The following is a 22,919-nucleotide window of genomic DNA, read 5'->3' as shown; positions in this document are numbered from 1 at the left end:
GAGATTTGCCTGATGGTGGCCTTTGCCATGGAATTGTCACCACACCCAGCAGCTCCTGCTCTGAGCCCTGTCCCTCCTTAAGGAGTTCCTGTGCTGAGCCATGGATGGAGGAAACACAGGTTGGTGTCACTGAGGGGCTGCTCAGGAACTCCATAGCTGGGATGAGCCATCAGGACCTGTGGCCACCAATAACTCCCATTTCTGCTCTTTGTAGCTTGGTCTGAGCTGTGAGAACCCCCAGCCCTGGTGGAACCACAAGGAGCAGCTGCACCCAGAGCCCTGCACAGGTAACTGATGGCATTGAACAGACAGGGTGCTTTAGTCCTTTTTGTGTTTCAGATCACCAAAGGTGAAAGTCTTGTGCTGACAGTGTAACTAAAATGATTTATTGCACTGCCACTGTCCCATGGCAGGAGCATGTTAGCTCTGAGTGTAGATGTGCCTTTTATTCAGTGCTCTGCAGAAAAGGGGGTTGCTTTAGAATCTCTTTTAGAATAATTACTGAATGCAGAGGGGCAAGGCACTCATTCAAAGGAGGGTATTTAAGTAATTAAACCAGGCTGGTGAAACTGCAGGCCCATCTCAGCCTGGACACACTCAAAGAGCAGCAGCAGGAACAGGTTTTACTCGTGGCTCTTTGCCCAGTCCTGAAGAGCACCAGGCCAGCTGGACATCCAGCAGCACCTGAGAGCCCCAGTCCTTCACTTGTAAAGATTCATGGAGAGGAACAAGACACCACCTACACCCCTCCCTCCAGCTGTACACAAGATGCTTCCAGGACAGACAGACAATGATCCAGAGAGTTAGACTTGGGTTTATTTCATGGTTACAGGTAGCCTCCAGCATTCTTTCCCCATTAAACATTGCCTAGGGTCTGTAGTATCTGGGAACAGAAATACATGGCTGCAGCAGGAAAGCAAAGCAAGAACCCCACAATAAAAAAGCACCTTTGGATTGCAGCACTGCAAACTTTCTCTGTGCTGTGTTGCTCAGACAACTACTGAATCATGAACACCAAATCAGTTTGAAAGAATTTCTGTGGTACTTAAAGAAGTGGAAATTGTAAATGGCAGGTTGGTCTGATAAGGAAATTTAGTCCATGAGTTATTCTCACACAAAGTTCTTCTATATAAAAATATATACCAAGTTCTTGAAAATTTGAAGCACAGCAAATAAATACAGCTGGTTTGGGGCTGAAAATACATCACCTCTGAGGGCAGAAGCATTCTCTAAAATAAACCTTGTCCCAGCCCTTCAGTGAACTGGGTCCTGCTGGCATTTGCCAGGTCAGAAGCTGGGTTTGATGAAGTTTTGTCCTTTGTGTCCGAGCTTCCCAGACAGAGGCAGGTGTAGGGAGAGGAGCAGTTCCCAGTGAGGTATTTGTGAAGTTCCCGTGCAGCCTGTGACTGCACTGAAAGTAGCTGCAGGAGGGGTGGGGCTGACAACGGGGTCATTCCCACTCTCAGCATGAAGAGACAGAACATGGCTACAAGGACCAAGAGGAAAAGGTTTCAGGTGTCTTCCTTTTGTCTCCTAGGTTGCCTGAAGAACAGGAGCTAGTCAAGAACAGCTGAAGTCCACACAGGGATAGCATCCCAAGCATCCCACTCCTCCGAGGGAAAAGTGAGTCCTTAATGTTTTCCCAGCCTTCCTCACTATCAGACTGAACCTTTTCTTGGATGCAGAAGAGCAGAAAGTAAAGCAGTTTTAGTGGTTTGTGAGCTCCTTGGAGCAGCTCTGAGGGCTCAGAGGTTTCTCATTCCTAAAAGAAACAAGCAGCTTGTTAGAAGAAATGCACAAACCTGTTTCTGTTATGAAACAAACTATCTCCTGTAAAGCATCTCATTTAATTACCTGCTTGTTTTCTCTTGTACAGTGTCCAAGGGGACCCGTGAGCCTTTCCTCTGTACCAAACACTTCACTTTTTCATTTCTCTATTGCTGTTTCATTGCTTGACATTTCACTAGGTTGCAATGCACGCGGGTGAAGTTTAGGGATCAGTAATAAAACTCTGCTCTTTGCCAGTGCCCTGAGCCTTTTGCTTTTATAATCCTGCTGCAGGCAAGGTCCCCTTGAGGGACAGGCCAGGTGTGTTACCTGCATCTGCCCAGGCTGTCACAGAGCTGTCCCCTGGCTGTGTCCCCCCGTGGTTGTGTCCAGGTGCTGCTGTGACCTTGTGCCTGCACCCACCACCACGCCAGCTTGGCCACCCTGCCATTTCTCCAGCCTTTATTTACCTTGTAGCCAGACTTAGCACCATGAGCCCTGCCTGGAACAGAAATAGCTTCTGCAGCCCTGTTTTCTATTTTTATTCTGAATCACTCCTTAAAATGTCACCACTCTTCTGCATTCCTGGGTTTGTCACTGCCCTGGCTCAGGGTGAGTTTCAGGGATGTGGTGCTTTGTGTGTTTTAGTAATGGCTTGGAGTCATTAATGTTCCTAACGCAGAGGAGCACATTCCTCCCAAATCCCTGCTCACCCAGAGCACAGCAGGACACAGCCCCTGCCTACCTGCCCGGTACAGCAACACCCCGGGGCCGCTGTTAGAGCAGCGCTGATGCTTTTGTTCAGGGTAATTACGTGCCAGAGAAAACAACAAAAAGTTTTATTTGTACCACACCCACCAATTACTGCCTGCTCCAAGAGCCAGGACAGTTCCCTGGCTGCAGTCACTTTGCTTTTTGCAGTTAAATTACCACGAGGGCATCGCTGAGCTCTCAGTTTGGGTAATATTTGCTTTGAAGTTAAATTGAAGACTTAGGGATTGCAGAGGGACAGTCCATCTCCAGGTAACTTACATGTTTCCAGATCTCTCCAGTCCTCTCAATTACAATCGTTTGTGATTTATTGACAGGTGATGTGACCTTGTAGTCATCAGACAGGAGACCCAGAATAGGATACTGATTCCTGTACCTGCAGAGAGTTGAAAAGGTTGCTTAACAGAGCCTAAACAAAGGAAAGCCCAAAGGATGTGTTTCTAACAAAGGTGAATAACACGTTACTTTTTAGTGATGATGGCTGTCACCCCAGGGGACTGACTGCCCGAAAACTTGTCATGCTTCAGTCTGAAGAGCTCCTGACAAAACCAAAAGCAAACATTGATGTCAAGTCATGTTTTCTGAAGTATCAGTTCAGTAAAGCCACAACAAAATATTTGCAGAAATTTGTCTCAACAGTCTCAAAATCTGCCCTTCCAGAAGGCTGGCAGAGGAACAGCATTCAGGTTGAACAAATCCTAACCCCCTTTCCTGAGCCAGGAGAGGACAAGGGACTTCCTGATTAGGTTCCACCTACACAGTACATGGAGGCTTAAACACAAAAACCCTCAGAGGAATAACTTGTATCATTTTACCTCTTGCTGTTGTTTAATAAAAGCCTCTTTGTCCTCCAGCAGCGATGTCAGTTCGTGCAGCCTCATTTGCAAGTCGCTGTTGCTCCCCTCTCTCCTGGTTATGTCCTGCTGGAACTGGCACAGCTGGGACTGCAGAACAAGGCAGCAGCTCTCAGGTGTGGGGGGCTTGGGCAGGGCCCCTCAACACCCACCCAGGGCTCTGGGGGTGGCATTTCATTGACACCACCAACAGTGAGACCCAGGGATTTTCAGGTCAGGAAGTTGAGCCACACAGTAAATTCATAAAGTGCTAATTGAACTGAATTCTACCCAGTATTAACTTAATGATTTTACAATTCTCAAGCTAAACCAACACTGAACCAGTTGAATTGGCTTCCAGAGCTGGAGACTTTTCCCACTGATTTCCATGAGAGAGATTTCCTACATACAGCAGTGACTGGGATTAATTTTTTGTTTCCTATTAAGCATATTTTGACTAATTTCTTATATTATCAGGACACACAAAATATCCCTTTAGGACAGCCCACTAATCAGGTTGATCCCTAATTTCTTCATGTAAAGAATAGTTGGATTTTTTTTAAATCGGAGTTTTATGTTGTACTATAAAGGTTTTAAACCACCACCAGTGTCTGTGAGTAAAGTAACTGCACAGCCAGAAGACACCCAAAAAGTGCCTGTGGAAGATCTCTGCTGCTCCAAGTGCAGGAGCAGCTGTCCCTGCACACACCAGCAGAGCCCCTCACCCTGAGGCTGCGGATCTCCCTGTCCTTGTCTTCCCTGAGGTTGTTGATCATCTCCACGTAGCGGCTGGAGAGCTCATCTGTCGTGGTCTGCAGCGTCGGGCTGGAGCAGCTCTGCACAAAGAACCCAATTTTATTTAAAAAAAAAATGCTTTCATTGTTAGTTTCCTTACACTGACCCCTCTGAGTCTGGGACTCAGCTCCTGCACCCAGCCAGGTGAGCCCTCACCTGAAGCTTGAGGCTCTGGATCTCCTGCTCCAGGGCCCTCTTGCTGTACTCCAGCTCCTTCAGCTGGCAGTCCTTGTCACCCTCGCTGAGCCGCAGGGACAGGAGCTGCTCCTCCAGCGAGCGGCACTTGGCAGTGCTGTCCCTGAGCCCTTGCTGCAAAGCACAGGGGGAATGAGCACCTGGAATTCCTCAGGGAAGGAACAGCATCACACACACAGCAGGCAGCAGTTCCTCAGAGTACCCAGAAGTCAGCAAATTGCCCCCATTTTGGCTGCCTGGAATGACACTGGAAATGTTTCTTGATGTACCTGCTGCTGACGATTGTTCTCCCTCAGAGAAGCCAGCATTGTTTCATATTCTTTCACTTGGGAATCCTTAAAAGACAAATCCTTCCTCAGCAAGATATTGTCAGTTTCCAGCTTCTGCAGGACAAAAGTCAAAAGTTTACAGTCAAAAGCTGCAATTTTTCAGTAAACTCTTCCCATAAAGTGCAACACAGTCATTAATAAAGGGATGTTTTAGAACTGAGAGAATGCTTAACTTCCTTGAAACTTTGGGGTTTAGGTACATAGCACACACCGTAGTGCCTGTGGCTTTGTGCTGGGTGGTGAGCACTGGGATCCTGGATCACTGCCCTTCCAGTCTGCCTCAGAAACAATTTAAATAGAAGCCAACAAAAAACCCCAAACAAACAAAAACCACCCCAAAACTAAGCCCACTGCAGCGACTCCTTGCTCTGTGTTCAAGTTCAAACTCTTCTCCTTCAACTTTGCATTTTCCAGGACAATGCTGTGACATTCCCAGCAGTGCTGAGCACTTGGGCTGGTATGGGAAACATTGCTGCTTCCCCAGCAGGAATTGTCTGCTGCCTGCATCCACAGCCACAAGGCTGGGATGGCTGAAGGCCAGAAACCTGGGGAGCTGCCAAAGCCACCCCTGTCCTTGCAGCCCCCTGAGGCACTGCCAGAGCAGCCACTGCCCCCAGCACAGGCACAGCCTGCAGTGCCAGCCCTGGGCTCCTGCTGCCAGCTGGATGAGGAGGATGAGGAGCAGGACTCACCCCCAGGTCATCCTGCAGATGGCAGAGCTCCTCCCGCAGGTTCTTGAAGGTGGAAAGCACAAGTCTCAGGGATTTGTCCGATGTCGCTCTCATCTGGGAGGGAAGAAATGAAAAGGATAATTGGGATTAATTAGGCAGCTTTGTTTACAATATGCCTGACAAGAGGTAGAACAGAAACTGCTTTACAGCTGACAGTAACTTCTGAAACCATTGCACATCCTTTGAAGTGCCCACAGTTTCTACAGGAAACATTTTCCTTGCTCTTTGTTCTGCAAATGCCAGCGTTCAATTTCTGCCTTGTAACACAGGGCAACATTGTTAAAATGGAAGGAACAACAGGGTAAGGAACTGCCTTTGTACACCAATAAAGGGAAAAATAAATGTGTTAATATTGTACAATTATTATTTGAGCTTTAAAAGCTTTGTGCTCACACGAATTTTTAAAAATTACTGCCCTGCCTGAAAAGGCACAGAGGAATGAGTCATATTTGAGATCTGGCAAAGCTTTGGGCTCAAGGATGAAGGAATTTAATTAACATTTTTAAAAATTTAAATTAAAAAAGCTCATACAGCCAACTCCTCCCTTTAAAAGGAAAAAGATCCCAAAGATGAAAGGAGTCACCTGGATGAAAGAGAAAACCATAAGTGACCACAGCCCAACACTGTTCTCCTTTGGAATGTTAATTTTAATGCCTTTAATAGCTGTGTATTGATTCACAGGTGAAAATATAAATTGTTGCATTTCATGATACATGTATATTATTTAAAAGAAGAAAAATAGACTTTGAAAGGACACACAAAATACACTCAAGTTGTAACGCTCCTTTTGCCTTATGGTTCTGGTGGCCAAGGGGTCTGAGAGCACCCTGCGTGGATCCTGACAACACCTGGCTCCCCAAAAGCCATTCTGGCAGCATTTTATAATCACAGCTGTGGGGATGTAAAACCAGCTGGACACAGACACAGCAGGAAATGCTTGTTCCAGCTTTTCACCTGGAGCTGAACCAGCCTCCCAGGACAGTGTGCCAGTGTGAGGCCATGGAATGCCCTCATGCTGGCTGGGATGTCCATGGGGTTGATGTCCCTCTTCCTTGTAAGAGAAGCACAGAACAATTCCAGCTGGAAGGGATGGGGAGGTCAGAGCAGGGCAGCTGTGAACTCAGACCAGGCTGCTCCTTCTCAACCTCATTTCAATGGATTTTTTTACCAGGAAGTGATTCCAGGGTGCAGCTCCCAGGTAGGATCACCCTTCCCCTACCTGAGGGAGCCCAGATCAGGACACTCCTGCTGAGGCTGCCCTGGATCCTGCTCTGACACACCTGCCTGGCAAAGGCAGCTCTGAGTGCTGAGTGTGCTTTTGGCATCCAGCAGCAAACAGAACCATTCCTGCTGTGGTTCAGGTGTAAAGGGTTTTGTCTTCCTGGGCTGGTTCTTCAGCTCCCTCCCTGCTCCATGCCCAGCCAAGGGTTTGGGCTGGGAGCAGGTGGGATTCAGGCTCTGCTGCTGGGCTTTTAGCACCTCCTGTTTGTGTTTGGCTTTTAAAGCCTTAACACACAACACACAAAGATGAAAGGTCCCTGTTCTCCTGTCAGTGGTCAAAAGCCAAGACAGTTTCAATGAAACTGCAGGAAAGCCCCAGCAGAGCTCAGTTTAAAATACACAAGTGAACTGTGGGTCCATGAGACATTTCCTTTAAAGCCACCATTCCACCCCCTCACTCCAGAAACAGTGGGATGAGGGAATACAGAGTGAAGGGTGTTAAGTACCAAGTCCCTCCTGTGTGTGAGCCAGCTCCTACTCCCAGCTCCTACAGGCTGCCAAGCTGCCATACCTGCAGGAGATAACGAATCTGCTGCTTTGTTGCCTCAGACAGTCCTTTGGGAATTAATTCTTCAATATCTTCAGTCTAAGCAAAGAAGGGAGGAAAGGGGAGACATCTTGATTAAGAATTTTGCCTGGTAGATTAGTAGTGTGGTTTCTTCATTAATTACACAGCTCTGCTATGAAAAACATCTTTAGCACAAGGCAAATAAGAACAAAAATAGATCAAAGTCTATCCAGAAAACTTCCAAAGTCTTTTATATGTGGGGCATGTACAAAGTGAGATAAAGTGATACATGAAGCATATATTCAAATGCTTAAATTCAACATTTAAAAGCAGTATTCAAACCAATCCTCTCTCAGGAATTAACAGCTGATACTACAACAACTCCCAGCAGTTTATGGTGGGGCAAAACCTCAGAATGGGCTGCCAATAAACCCCAGCTGACCACCAGGAGATGCTGCCAGGATTCACTGGAAGTGAACCCTGGACAGGTATTTCTGCCCCATTCACACTGAATGCCTTCACAGGTGCAGCACCTGCTGCTCAGCAGCAGCTTCACTGGCCAGGGAGTGAAAAAGCCTTTGCAAAAAACACATTGTAAAAACGCAGGTATCTGTGCAAGTCATTTTCCAGTGAAACCATTGATGGAACAGCAGGAGAGACTTCCAAAATTTGACTCTCATACTGGAATAATGCAAATTCTTGAAGTTTCCTTTCAGTATTATCACATTTGCAAATACCTGCCTGGCAGTGTTTTTCAGGCTCTGAATGTTTTTACCAAGCAGGGAGCATTGACAGAGACCAGGCTCCTTCATTTCAGCTGCTTTGGCTTTGTTTGCTTGAGCCCTCCCCCAGTGGTGGCAGGGACAGCCTGGGCCTTACCTGGCATGTGAATTCGATGTCGTGGTTCCTGTAAAACACAAAAAGCTGCTTGAGAACTTCCAGGATTCAGGCCCACGTTCACCACTAAAAGATTATCTGGACAATACAGAGCAAGGAAGGGCCTTTCTCAGCTGAAGAGCCATTACCTCCCTCTGTGGAGGAATTCCTGGGGAGACTGGAGTCCTACAGCAGCACAGCAAACACAGGCTGACTATCCCCAGTCCTTTGGGCAGTTATCCCAATTATGGGCAGTAAACCCAATTACTCCCTTAATTGCCTGGGTAATGGTTTGCCCACAACTCTGCTGCAATTCCCTGCCCTGCTCCCAGTGTCGACTCAGGGTTTCTGTGATGGTTAAATTCCCTTTTTCCCCTGCTACAGGACCACTTTCCTTATTCAGTGACCTTGGAAGGCACCAGATAAGATTGGGAGTGAGGGGGAAGAATGAGGGTGATGGGAGGGAAGGGGGGAAGGTTGTGCAGGGCACTGCCTGCTGGGACTCTCATTTCTTGCCACAGATGGTCTGCAGGGCTCTGCAGAAAACATGCTTAATGTTCATTTGGATGTAGAGACTGAGCTTTATGCCTGGTGGTGGCTGGCCTTGATCCATGACACAACATCACAACAGGACGGAGGGAATTTGGACATTTGGGTTGTTCAGGACACAGCAATAGAATTGTGTCATGAAATGTATGTCAGGGTGTGCTGTAAGTTCTTGTTTGCTCAATGTACAAACGTGTATGGGAGACACAATTCTTAAGCATCACATTCAATAAATTTCCTTGGCTTACAGCATTTCTGTGCCCTCAGTTACTTGCAAATCAGATGAATGTGTAAAACATCCAGTGTCAATTCCAGCTGTCAGGAAGAAACAAAGAGCACAACCAATTCACAAACAACTGGATGTCTGGGACACAGGAATGACAGTGGCAATACCTTGTCCCAATCTTCTCCACGTGCTGCAGCAGGCAGCTGTACAGGTCGTTGCTCTTGCGGTGCAGCTCGGCCAGCAGCTCCCCAAAGAAGCGACAGTCCAGCTGCTCGGGGCTGTCCTGGGGGCAGCTCACCTGGCAGAGACAGGCAGGGCATCAGGACAGGATGGATCCCTTCTTTGGATAAAGCTGAACATGAAAATGCTGCAGGTAGGATTTGGGTCTGGCTGCTTTTAGCAATTTTCAATTTATTTACACTTTTCTTGGTAGTGAGTCTTCCATGTCTGCTGGTTTTCCGTAAACCGAACAGAGAGGAATGACTTCCTTTAGAACAACAAGAACCAGCAAAGTCCTGCTTGCACAGCAGTGTCCTCAGCCCAAGCTGAGTGTCCTGAGCTGGTTGATGGGAGTGTCCAGCTCTGGAAGGTTCTGCACAGCTGTGACACCAAGGTCCCCAGGGTGTTTGTGTTTGTCACCCAAACCCCGACTGGGTGCACAGGAGGGACCTGCTGCACTCCCTCCCCAGCTGCACCAACAGGCTGCAGGTACACCAGGAAGCATTAGTGATTCCACTGAATTTGTGTCAACAACTTTTGCATCAAATTGAAATACATTTGAAGCCCTGGCTGATCAGCATAGGAAGAAAGGAACCCTGAGCTGATGTTTGCCCAGGTTCTAAAGTAATGTGTGTTCCCTCTCAAAGCAGAGGCTGTGCATCCCTCAGTCTTTGTGTACAGACTGAAACCCGACTGAATTGATGGGTAAAGAAAAGCAAAACTAAACAGCCTCGTGAGACTGAGCCCAGCTAAACACCCCAGGCTCACCTCAGTCAGTGCACACCTGAGCACAGGTCTGTGACAAAGAGAAATACACCTCTCAAACAGCCCTTCCCCCCCAACAGCAGGTGAGAAAGCCTTGGACAGTCCCAGACAGACACGGAGACCCAGCTCAGTGACAGGGGCTGGTGCTGAGAGTCCCCCACAAAGCTCTGGAGGCTGCAGAGCCACAAACCCACTCACTCCCGGGCTTCTGTCCCTGCCTAAGAGCGAACCGAGCACAGAACAAACCAGGAGCCCTCACCAGCTCTGGGGCGGCCGTGCCCCTCCTCACGGGCTGTCCCCGGCACTCGTCACTGCCCGGGCCCAGCTCGCAGGGACTGCCCGTCTGTGTCTGCTGGCACTGCTGTGTCACCGGGGGCGGCGGGCACGGCGGGCACGGCTCCAGCGGGCACACCGGGAACTGCCGCTCCTGCACGAGAGGAGCTGTCAGGGCTGGGAAAGGCCTCTGCTGGGGGAGAAGGGGTTAATGCTGGGCACTGCATGGATGGAAATGCCCCTGCTGGGGGAGAAGGGGTTAATGCTGGGTACACTGCAGGGTGGGAAAGGCCTCTGCTGGGGGAGAAGGGGTTAATGCTGGGTACACTGCAGGGGTGGGAAATGCCTCTGCTGGGGGAGAAGGGGTTAATGCTGGGTACGCTGCAGGGTGGGAAAGGACTCTGCTGGGGGAGAAAGGGTTAATGCTGGGTACGCTGCAGGGTGGGAAAGGACTCTGCTGGGGGAGAAAGGACCTGTCAGTGCTGGGCACCCTGCAGGGTGGGAAATGCCCCTGCTGGGGGAGAAAGGGTTAATGCTGGGTACACTGCAGGGGTGGGAAATGCCTCTGCTGGGGGAGAAAGGGTTAATGCTGGGCACTGCATGGATGGAAATGCCCCTGCTGGGGGAGAAAGGACCTGTCAGTGCTGGGCACCCTGCAGGGTGGGAAATGCCTCTGCTGGGGGAGAAAGCGTTAATGCTGGGCACTGCATGGATGGAAATGCCCCTGCTGGGGGAGAAAGGACCTGTCAGTGCTGGGCACCCTGCAGGGTGGGAAAGGCCTCTGCTGGGGGAGAAGGGGTTAATGCTGGGTACACTGCAGGGGTGGGAAATGCCCCTGCTGGGGCAGAAAGGGTTAATGCTGGGCACCCTGCAGGGTGGGAAATGCCCCTGCTGGGGCAGAAAGGGTTAATGCTGGGCACTGCATGGAGTGGCACATCGACCTCAGTAGTGAATGAAATGTGCCTGTGACTGGCAGTGCTGGTGGTGGCTTTGGATGTTTTAATAATCCAAACTAAATTGCTTTTATATCTAACAGAGTTGTAATTCATCAATTTTCCTTCCAATTTGAGTAGGTGCCAGTGAGAAGTACAGGCAAAAAACTTTTCCCAAGGTGGATGTCCCACTACACATGAAAATTTCCTTTAGAACTATGCTCCTGATTTTACCTAAATCCAAACATAGCTCAGGTAACAAAAACCAGAAATAAAACTATGGTTTCCAGGGCTAAACTCCACAATTTTTTACTCTTTTCTTTGTACATCATCTGCAGAAAGAAAGAAACTGTTATTTGCAATTACGGTTTTTTTATCTTTTCCACTTCAGAGCCTGGATATCACAGAACTCAGCTGTCTAAAATCCAAAGAGGCATGAAAAGCTCCATTTTAAAAAACAAAGTAAAAAAAAAAACCTCAGGTAAATCACTCTGAGATATGCCAAATTTCTTTTTTTTTCCTGTTGGAAATGTTTCAGAAAAATAAAATGGAGCAATATCTTTGCTATTGACAAAACACCAATTGTGAGATGAAATTTCAGACAGGTTTACCACATATATTTTTTCAAGAGTTAGTAAAATAAAAAATTGTGGTTTTAATTTTTTTTTTTCTAAATATGTATCTTGGTTGTTCTGTTATAAAGCTATTCCAAGAAACTAATTCACACCCCTATTCAGATACAGGCTGACAATATTACAGACACAACAGCAGTTTTCAGTGTTAATTAATAATAAATTCTAAGGAAAAATATGGCAAACATTCCACTTTCTGCTCTCCTTAAATATTGCTTCATTTACTTTGAGAATGTATCCCAGATCATAACAAGGCAGTTCTCAGGTTGGAAGCTACTCCTAACAAAAATAAAAAAACCCAGAACCAACCCAACCCAGAAACTTCCATTTCCTGCTACCAACTCAATTTTCTTCTTGCAATAGATAATATAAACAGCCAACTTACTTGGAGGGGATTTAATAGCTCATATTTTCTTATTGTTTTTTCATAGATGACATTATTTCCAGGAGAGAAACTGGCCCCTCTAAGAAAAGGGGATAATGGCTCCTGTAAAACACATAAATAAAAACATCCATAAATCCTGTCAACCAGCAAACTCAGGATTAGTGTAATTTTGACTAAAAATAGATAATTTAGAGATATGTGAGATGTCCTTAAGGATGCGAACACGTGAGTGTGTGTCCATTTGGAAACAAAGGGGCTGTGCTTGCATAGGGACTGTGTGAAATACAGTCGAAACAATTAGTAATTAATCAATATTAATAAAGACTGAGAGGTGGGAGCCTGAGTGGCCATTCTGCAGTGTTTCCAACCCCTCATAATTCCACCTCTCACCCTCAGAGGTGTGAGCTCTCAGTGTTCCCCATCCCCTGTGGAGGAGCTGAGGGAAGCCCAGCCCAGTTTTCCTACCTGGTCCGGGTTCTCGATAATGATCCTGCGGATGGTGCCCTGCAAGGGAGGAGAAAACCTTCAGGATTACTGCAGCTCAACCTCCAACACCTCTTCTGCCAGAGCACTCAGATTATGGACATTGGCTGTGAGTACTTTGGGATCCACTGGCCACAATCACCTGGAGATGTTTTAAACCCAGGGCCTTCCCACCCCAAAGGAACTGGTCCATATGCAGCATGGCAGGACACAATCCACCACTGCATTTTATGAGCTGGGTTTTTCTCTCTTTGCAGGTCTGAGGGAATTAGTCCATATTTTCTGTAAGTGCAGCAGAACAGGCTACAAATCAAAGCTGGATGAGCCTTCCTGGATCCCATGTCCCTGTTCCAGCCCATCTCTTATTTTTGGTTTTTTCACATTACACATCAAACTCAGCTGGTGTAGATGGAGATGCATCATACTCTTTTGTTTCACCAAGGCATGAAAATTTGGATTTTGGTTAAACTCAGAAGTGAACAGGTAGAGGAGCCACCCAACAACCCCTGGGTAACATCCAGTGCACACAGCTCCACAGCTGCCACCTATGGGAATGATGCCCACATCTGCAATGAAAAATGAGATGTGCCTCTCTAAATTACAAGAATCTGCCCCTGGCAACAGCTTTGCTTTCAAATACATTTCCTAAGGTTTTGCCCCAGCACTGTCTAGAAGCAATGGCAGGCACTGTCCTCCACCAGTTCTAACAAATCACACATTGCTGCAACCCTTCACATCCAGGTCTTACCCAAACAAGCAGAGTTCCCACTGAACCCAATCTAAGGACTGGGCAATTTGTTAGTTTGCAGCATGCTGTTTATCCTCCCTCACAGCACAAACCTCCAATTTTCATAATGAATCATTTCTTCCCCAAAGCCAGGGGGAAGTTTATGTTGCTGCAGCTCAGTCTCAGCCACATTCTCAGCCAGGTGAGAGCAGCCCTGAAGTAGGTCAGGTCTCCTATCAACTGTTGCATAAGTTTAGCAAGCCTGGAGCAGTTTTCCAAACCTCCCAAGAGTGAATCATAACAGCACCAGGAAAGAGAAACAAAAGTAGAAAAGAAACTGTTTTTGCAGCAGTCAGAGTAATTAAGAAATTTCAAAATTAAAACTGCTGCAGAAACTTGGGGAGCTGCTCAGTGCCGCTGCCAGCAGGACTCTGGGGACACAGCACAGAGAGGTGGAACATGCAGCCCAATCCTGCACCACCAGCACTGCAGAACTGGAACCAAAATGTGAAATACTCAGCATGGGAATGGCCACTGGTCCTTCCTTCAGCTGGGTGTCAGAGCAGGCACAGCCTGAGCTCAGTGTCCCTGAGGAGCACACGGAGCTGTGACACCAGAGAGCCCTGGGACAGCAGGGACTGGGACAGCAGGACACAGGACCAGCACAGGGACAGCACTGGCCATTGTGTGACACTGAACAACAGCCCTGGAATCTGCTGAAAGGTTGGACAAACATGCCAGGGCTAACTCAAAGTCTAGAGAGAATAACACATCCAGGGTGTCTCAGAGGAATAAACCCACAGCAGAGGAGTCTGAAGCATTTTAAGTTGAAACAGACCTTTATAATATTCTCATTGTATATGCAATATTATACAGAACCTAATAATGTTTTGCCTGGATAAAATGATGCTTATTTTTGAGATACCCAAACTCTTTCATTTTCAAAGAACTGCTTTACAAACAGGGATTTGCCTGCCCTTTCTCCCATTCCAGCCAAGCAGGCTGGACTGGCACAGGCTGGGAGGGGACCAAGAGGCAGAAATGCTGTGTCTGTGCCAGCCTGGATTGCCCACACACAGCTCGGGGCTCTGCACAAGGAGCTGCCACCTCCAGGACCTCTGGAGCTGTCCCCAGCAGAGGGAACGTGGAAAGGATCTTGGGCTGTTTCTGTTTTCCAGCATTCCCAAGGGACAAAGCTCAGGTTATTCTCTCCGAGCAGTCAGAAGATGCAATGTCTGGAGAGGCAGCATTTTCTGTCTGGGAGAAGGAAGGGAAGGTGGGATTCCAAAGGGAAAGCCCAGTGCTGCTGTGGGTTTGGAATTCATGACAGCCTGAGCAGTCAGTCTGGGTCTGTTTTACAGAATTGCAGATTGATTTGGGTTGGAAGGGACTTTAAAGCTCTTCCCATTCCAGCCCCCTGCCATGGGGCTTATAAGGAGAATTTTAAAAGGTAACACTAAAACTTGCATGAATATTTTTGCTAGTCTTTAAGATTTCTAAATAAGATTTTTTAATTTTAGAATAAGCATTTGATAGATTTATCTTTAGTGTGCCAATTTTATGTAGAAGCAATCAAGTGTCCCTTTTTTATAAAATTTCAACAGGTTACCCTTGGTTTCAGCCAACCCAGAGATAAAAGTGAGAATTTAATCTATGTCAAAGGCCTTTATCCACAATACATTGTCTTGCTAATTACAAGCAATCCAGTCATCTGCTCATGATTTATGAGTTACAGTTGGCAGGTGAAATGGGGAAATGGCAGGCTGAGTTTGAGGCTGTTACACCACAGACCAGCCCTAAAGCTGGTTAATATTACACCATTTTCATGGGAGCCCTTTGCACGTCACAGAACTGAGCCCAGCCACACAAACACCTGACTCCCAAAATGTCTCACATGGACAGAGAACCTCTACAAAACCTGCCAGGGTTTTGCCCTCTGCAAACAATTTGTATGTGCCACTTTAGGAATTATCTTTTCATGACATGGAGAAGGGATTCATACACATAAGCCACACTGGAAGGCAATTTATTCCAAACAATTCTCATTCAGATCAAGCAAAGCAAAATTTGCTGTGAATTTCTCCACGGATTAAACAAACCACAAAGGTAGAAAACCCCTGAATCCTGAACCACAAAAAGTACCAGTACATGTGCTCTGTGCACACAGCAATTTCAAATTCTCCCTCTCTCCAGCCTATTAGAAGTGTACATAAACACAAGAGCACACCCAGCCACATCACTGAAGACTACCACTGTGTCAACAGGGATGTACATGTCTGTTATTGTTAATCCACACAAGCTCTGCAGAAGCAAATTAAATATTGCTCAAAGCCAGCCCTTTGCTTTAGCAGCAGCACAGAGCTGAAACTGCAGCTCTGGGCTGCCCCCAAACCCAAATCCTCCTGTACACCAAACACAGATGGGAGCTTGCTATCAGTCCATTATTCACTTTATGTGACCCCACACAATGGGCTCAAAGGGCAGCTGATCCACTCCTGGGGAATGTCCTGCACCCCTCCCAGGGCTTCTCTGGGGCAACTCCCATCGAGCACCAAGTGTGCCGCTTCTGCCTCATCCCAGCTGACTTCCCTGTTTGTTACTGTTTTCTGCCTTAATAACTTCCTAATAATCTGTATTAGGCACCTTCCTTCTCCACCACTGAAACTGCAACTCACACAAAGCCTGACTGAGCTACACCCTCTTGACTTTAAAGTCTCGTCCAGCAAAACACTTCAGCAAGAAATTAGTTTTCATCAGCAGGACGTAATGGATTCAGTGACTACGACAGATGTTGGAAATTAAACATCCTCCATAGAGCAGCGACAGCATTTGAGTCTGTAATCCTTGTTCACGTACTTATCCAGGCTGAGGAAGCTTGGGACTGCAGTGTTTATGCCAATGAATATTTAATTAATTAACTGCAATTCAGACTATCATCCAGCCTAGCTGAGCAGATCACTTATCTGGGAGGTGAGAGACCTGTGTTTATACTCCTGCCCCACATTTTGCAAAAGAGGATTAACAACCTGGATACAGAGGGAATGGCTCTGCCATTACCACCTTCTACAAAGCCCTTAGATCACAGATTTATTCAGGAAAAACTCACCAAGATTATGGAGTCCAACCATTCCCCAGCACGGCCAAGGCCAACACTCGACCATGTCCTCAAGTGCCACAGACACACTTTTGAACACTTCCAGGGATGGTGAATCCACCAATTCCCTGGGTTGTGTGTTCCAATGCTTAACCATCTATTCCATGAAGAATTTTTTCCTAATATCCAACCTGAACCTCTGCTAGCACAACTTGAGGCTGTTTCCTCTTGTCCTTCTATTATCACAGCTGCTCGCTCACTTCCCAGGATCTACATAAACCATCTTGGAGAGGAAGGCAGCCCTCAAACTATGCAAATACTGCTTTGAAAGGAATGCAGATCTTGTATTGGTCTTAACCCAGACTCTTTCTGACAGGTAAATATAACACAGGAAAGAAAATTCAGTAAGAGCTCATCTTGAAACAAATGTACATTGCTATTTGAGTACAGTAGAGCAACCCCATAGATGTTAATGGCATTCTGCTGTATGAGGAAAAAATGGGCTGAGAATAAATTTTTATCTCCTTTCTGGTTTTGCAGTCAAATCTGTTCTAAAGCTATTGGTTTCTAGTTTTAATACACCTTTTGCACATGTTAAAATGACATTAAATTCCACCGATACTTTCAAGCCTTGCCTTGGATACACACGCAACAAACCTGCTGAACTGCATTGCCAGGGCTTTCCAATCCCGACTCCAACACTTAAGCGGCGGCCCCTACTAAGCACCATCGATTCAGAGAGAACTAATAAGCACACAGGCTTCTCGTTCTATTTACATGAGCAGCCCCAAGTCAGCAGAGACAGGCAGTGACATCCCGGCGTGGGAAGGGAGCAGCGCCCGCGGGGCTGGGCTGGGCCACAACCGGCCAGAGCCGCGTTAAAGGGTGCGAAAAGGTGACACCGCCTGGGGCCGGTGCCAGGGACCGCATCCCTGCCCGGGGACAGCCCGGCCAGCCCGGGGACCGCATCCCTGCCCGGGGACAGCCTGGCCAGCCCGGGGACCGCATCCCTGCCCGGGGACGGCCTGGGGACGGCGGGGAGCGCCCACAGCAGCTTTCCCACAGGGGGAAACGCGCGGAGGGGCCGGGGCTGGACCCGTCCCACCCCGGGAGAGCCCGGTCCGACCCTCAGAGCCTCCGCCCCGCCGCAGCTCCCGGGGTCGGGCTCCGGCTTCGACGGCCCCTGATCCGGGCCGGGAGCAGCCCCCGAGGGGCCGGGCCGTGCCCGCGTACCTGTGGCGGGTCGCAGCCGTGGCCGCAGTCCAGCGGCGAGGCGGCCCGGGAGGAGCAGGAGGTGCTGAGCCGGCGGCAGCCCGGCCCGTAGGTGCGCACCCGGTCGTAGGCCACGTCCTGCGGGTGCGGAGCGGGGTCCAGGCAGGGCAGCGGCGGCTCCGGGCACGGCGGGGGCTCGGGGCAGGGCGGCGGCTCGGGGCAGGGCCGGCGGGCGGGCAGGGTGCTGTAGTGCTGCTGCCGCCGGTAGTAGTGGTGCTGGTGCTGCTGCTGGAGGTGCGGGGGCAGCGCGGGCGGCTGCAGCGGCTGCTGCGCCCCGAACATCGCGGCGGGACTGGGACTGGGACTGGGACTGCGGCGGCGGGGCCGCTCCGGCTTTACCTGCGCGGGCCGCGCCTTGGGCGGGCCGCACCTGCGGGCGGGGAGCCCCGGCCGACCCCGCCCCGGCACCGGCACCGGCCCCGGCCCCGGCACTGCCCGGAACGGCTCCGCACCCACCGCTCCCCGTACGGCACCCAGCGAAACAGCACCCGGCCCTGGGGAAAGCAAACCCCGCGCTGTTCACTAAAGCTCTTTGCTGTTCTCTTTGCAACGTGTGTAGGGAGTGTAAAGCCATAGCTACCTGCTACGCAAGTGAACTTAAGTATTCTTTTCACGGGAGGTTATGAAGTTGGCACAGAGCCGTTCGCACCTGCAGGAGCCGCGGTGGGCCCCAGGAGCTGTGCCTGGAGCAGCAGCTGCCGGGGCAGGAGCGGTTCTGTGCCTGCATCCCTGCACGGCAGAGCAGGGCCTGCCTCAGTGACCGGCTGATCTGAGCGTCCCAGGGTGGTCTGGGTTCAAAGGGACCTTCAAGCCCATCCAGTTCCTTCCGCTGCCATCGGCCGGGACACTTTCCACCATCCCAGGATGCTCCAAGCTCCATCTAACCCGGCCTTGGAGACTTCCAGGATGGAAAAGCCATTGTGACTCTGAGCAACCTGTGCCAGGGCCTCACCAGCCTCAAAGGGAGGAATTTTCCTCAGTATCCCATCTAATCCCACCCTCTGCCACTTTCTCCCACTTGTCCTGTCATTCCCAGCTCTCATCATGTATGGAACACCTCACAGCTCTTAGATAGAAAGGATTGAGTTTGTTACTTATTCAAATCTCACTCTGCAGAGAGGAATGTGAACTTGGTTTCTCAATCCAACATGTTCTGAGTTGGATTCCTCTGGCAGCGTCAGGCAAGCCCTAACTGAGAACATAACTTTGTTCTGCAAGGTCGTGTAGCAATAACATAATTGTTGAATCTTGTGTAATAAATATTCTTCTTAATGATAAACCCAAAATTCTTAATTTTGTCAGTTTGTTTCCCCTCCATGCCTACTGTGCTGTAAGGCCACATAATACAGTCAGTCACAAAGACTAAAAATTTCTAAAGTACCACGTTAGGGCAAAACACCTCTGAGGGGATGGAGCAGATCCTTCTGCCGTGTTCTACACTGGCCACTCACTGAAAACTCTGTCTCTAAAATTAAAAAGTGTTCACCAAATCTCCTCAAGAGGCTTTTGGAAAGGTAAGGATTTCAGGGTGAGTGCCTACAACGATCTGATATTTTAAGGCACTGTGACATCTGGAGACATTCATCACATATAAAAATTTCCCTTTTCCTCCAGGCATTAAACCCAAATAGACACCCTGCTTTACATAGGAGTGTCTATAAAAAGCATTTCAGGTAAATTCTATCCCACGGGTTACAAAGGAACTGAATGAAAAGAAAATCTTGTCATAAAACCTCATTCTTGCTTCATGAGCTTGTAAGGGCTGTTAGTGTCTTCCCACAAACAATTTTAAAAAGAGCATTTCTTAGAAAGCAGTAAAATATGATTACAACAACCTCTGTTTCACACAGACCATAAGAAAGTTTTTTGTGCTTCAGTCGGAAACTACAGAAACTGCAGCAATACTCCTCAGGGGAAAAGGTGCTGTAATACAAAATGTGGAAACAGTGCTGGTTTGCCAGCTCAGGAGTGTTACCTGCACGCAGCACGTTGCCCTGCTTAATAAAGGAGTTTCTACCAGGGTCAGCAGAAAGCTGGCCCCAAGTCATCCTGCTGGAATGGAAATAGGAACAGCTTCCGGAAGGCTCTGCAGATGTGGTGAGGATTATTGGAGTCATAAATAACAACAGTGCCTAATGCATGCATGGTGATCTGTACCAGGTAATGAAAAGAGCCTCAAACAAAGCTTCTGCATTTTAATGTGACCAAAATTCCATGTGCATCCCAACCCTGGGATGGTGCTGCATTGTGCTGTGCAGGGTGTTACCTGCTGTGGAATTCTGGCTGTGACAGCTGGGGCTACAAGAAACAGAACTGCTTTGATATAAAATAGAAAAACACTCCCTTGGGAACACCACGATCAGGAACAGTGTTTACAACATTTATACTTACATTATTTATGGGGTTGGGAAGCTCTCTGAAGGACCGAGGCACAGAGGGTTACGAAGCCTGGCAGGCAGCAGCACCCCATAAGCAGCTTGATGAGGCAGATAAAAATCTGCTTTCAGCTGGAGGAAGGCTTTAGAGCTGGAAGTGAAGTCAGAACCAGCTGGTGAGCAGAGGCTTTGTTTGTGTGATCCTCCCTTTGAAGGCAGAGCCATCCTGCACCTGAGGTTTGGTGGAAGGTGCCAGTCTGCAGAGAGAGCCCAGTGTCCCCACTCCACCCCAAATGTCCCAATCCACTCCATCCCAAATTACCTGATCCATTCATCCCAGTGTCCCCACTTTGTTCCTGTTACCCTCAGGGTCAGGCTGTGCTGATGGTGGGACAGCACCTGGTAGAGGGAATCAAAGCAAGGTGTCCCTATCCTCATTCCAAAGGCTGGCACAGCCTGGCTGCAGGGCTCTGCTTTGGACCAGCTAAAGCACCAGGGATTGCCATGAAGACGAGGCATTTTCAGACAAGAGAACAGATGTCTAGGACTGGCTGTTGAAGTCACAAGTACATCACTGGCAAACTGAGCTCATTTCTGGGTGTGTTTGTAGCAGAAAAGACCCAGGATGGTCAGAGCCCACTTGATGCAGGCCAGGTTTTGTGGCCATGCCTGGCACCAGCAGGTTCTGCTCTCTGGGGCCCAGGCTGGGGCTGAGGGGATTTTAGAGGAGCAGCAGGAGCTGAATGGGGATGGGAAACAACAGGTGAGCACTGAGCAAAGGTCTGGCTGGGGAGCACCTCAGGAGTGCTGGAGAGCTGGCTCTGCAGCACCGGCAGCCCCATCTGCCTCCTCTCCAGTTTGTGCAATTTTGGGGCACGGAATGCTGAGAGCAAGGATGGCAGCTGGGGTTTGGGGCTGCCTGACCCTCTGCCCTTGTGGTTCGTGGCTCTGCAGTGACAACAGGCTCTGCTTCCCACAGGAAGGAAACAAAAAATTCCTTGAGTTGTTCAGGACAGCACTCAGTGGAGCAGCCCCACAGTGGAGCAGCAGGGGCTGCTCAGAGCCCATCATTCCCACTGTGCCCTACAACATTTCTGTGTGCTCACCCACAATGACTTTTTGCCTGCTGTATCATTTTATATTGCATTTAGAAATGTGTTTTAACAAGGTGCCTTGCTATGCATGACTAGCAGGGTTGGATCTGAAATGCTTCTTGAGTGATTTTGGAATTATAATTCTCCTTTTATATTCAGCAGTAAGAAAATTCAGTGAACAGAAAGGGTCGAACAGAGTTTAGGGTATGGTTTAAAGACTCATTTACCTTGCTGGCACTAGCCCATGATCAGACCATAAAGAGTGAAGGAAAACTCTCTTATCCCATTAATATGTTCCTTATAATAAATTATATCAATTGTAGTTTATACACTTCAAAAATAAATGGAAATCCTTGGAATATGAAAAAAAATCAAGATTTTAAAATTGCATTTATTGATTAGTAGCTGGGATGATTTATAATCTAAATTTGTCAAGGAGCATGGAAATACACTTCTAGTTTTGCTGTGCCACCAGAGAGGAAAAATCATCTTTGTATTAGAGTATAACAGCAGTACATAAAGTACCAAAACAGAATAAATGACATTGTTTTATAAGGACACTGGGTTTGTGATGGCTCTCAGTATTTTCAACTACTCAAAAGATTGTATTTCATGGTGTGAAATGAAACAATTCAGTTTCATTACCCTGAAGCAGAAGTCACTCCTTTGTTGTGCCCATTTTCCTGTTTGAATCATTGAGGGTATTTAACAGTCACTTTACTTTGTTTCAGATAATTAATGCCATACAGGAGATTGGTGATCAAGCAAAAAAAAAACCCTCATTGAACAACTTTCCTGCTACCCATTAGAGACCTTTTTTCAGCATGCTAAGGAGTAAATGCCTCAGCCCAATGAAACACTGCCAGTTATTATTTGCCAAATATCAATTGCAAAAAAAACCCCTTCAGAACATAACATTGCATGATAAACATAACACTTTAAGGCTTAGTAGAAAATAAAAACATGATGCTAAACTTTATCCTGACACTGCAAATGTCCTGTGAGCCCCAGCAGTGGTATCTGTGTTTGGCTGCCAGCTGAAATTTCCAGTTCAGGGGAAGGGAACTGATAAAGGAGAGGGCCTGCAGACATGTGGAACACAGGGAGAGCTGATCTGGGAGTTAAACACTGCTCAGCTCCACGCCAAGGAAAGATATTACATTCATTATGACCAAAGAGCAGGAAACCTGTTCAATTCCAAAGCAACAATTTGCATTTCCCTGTCCAGGACAGACTGCCTGAGGAACAGAGCTCCTTATTAAAGGGGATAAAGGAGCTGTGCTCGTGGCACATTAAAATAAGTGTTGGTACCTGGTGTTTTTGGGGAGAACAATGCAGGGATGTGGGGGTTTATCTTTGCTGTTACTTGTACATGACTAAAAAGGTGTTTCAGAAACAGCTGGTCTGTCTTTAAAGAAAACGTGAAATCATTAAGCAAGTAGGAGAGAAAACTATTAAAAGTGAGGGAGTAAGTTCTTAACATCCATAAATAAAATCTGCTATAGATTTTAGAGACTGTTTTTCTACCCAGAAACCTCTCAAGATGAAAGAATGCCTTAAGATATACTTAATTTCTGATGCATCATCATTTCCATTATTCAACTGCTGTGAAATTTCTGAGGATGAAGGATGATGGGAATTTTAAATAACAAGTGCATTGAACAGTTCTTTGGTCAATGTGCATCACAAGAACAAAATAGCTGAATATCTGACGAATCTGGGCATAGAAACTGGAATAGGGATATTTTAACCTGATTCTACTTCTACATCATTATTAACAACTAGATTTTACTTACACATTATAACTGCT

General features: G+C 47.7%; 1 protein-coding gene across 1 annotated transcript; it reads right to left on the bottom strand.

Annotated features, from left to right (window-relative positions):
* Window positions 1-2,476: 2,476 nt before the first annotated feature.
* On the bottom strand, window positions 2,477-17,922 carry POF1B (POF1B actin binding protein). The gene is made up of 14 exons (XM_059482680.1): window positions 17,602-17,922; window positions 12,530-12,568; window positions 12,065-12,166; window positions 10,102-10,269; window positions 9,026-9,156; window positions 8,090-8,117; window positions 7,214-7,288; window positions 5,383-5,475; window positions 4,631-4,744; window positions 4,323-4,475; window positions 4,097-4,207; window positions 3,354-3,482; window positions 3,004-3,077; window positions 2,477-2,914 (listed from the first exon to the last, which is right to left on the bottom strand). Exons 1-14 carry the CDS (start codon window positions 17,920-17,922, stop codon window positions 2,746-2,748), a joined length of 1,707 nt encoding a protein of 568 aa, XP_059338663.1. The 3' UTR covers window positions 2,477-2,745.
* Between the last annotated feature and the right edge of the window lie 4,997 nt (window positions 17,923-22,919).

The sequence above is a fragment of the Ammospiza nelsoni genome, chromosome 15 (genome assembly GCF_027579445.1).
Source record: "Ammospiza nelsoni isolate bAmmNel1 chromosome 15, bAmmNel1.pri, whole genome shotgun sequence".
NCBI lineage: Eukaryota > Metazoa > Chordata > Aves > Passeriformes > Passerellidae > Ammospiza > Ammospiza nelsoni.
The sequence above is the reverse complement of the archived record's forward strand: the minus strand, read 5'-3'. Positions and strand labels throughout refer to the sequence as shown.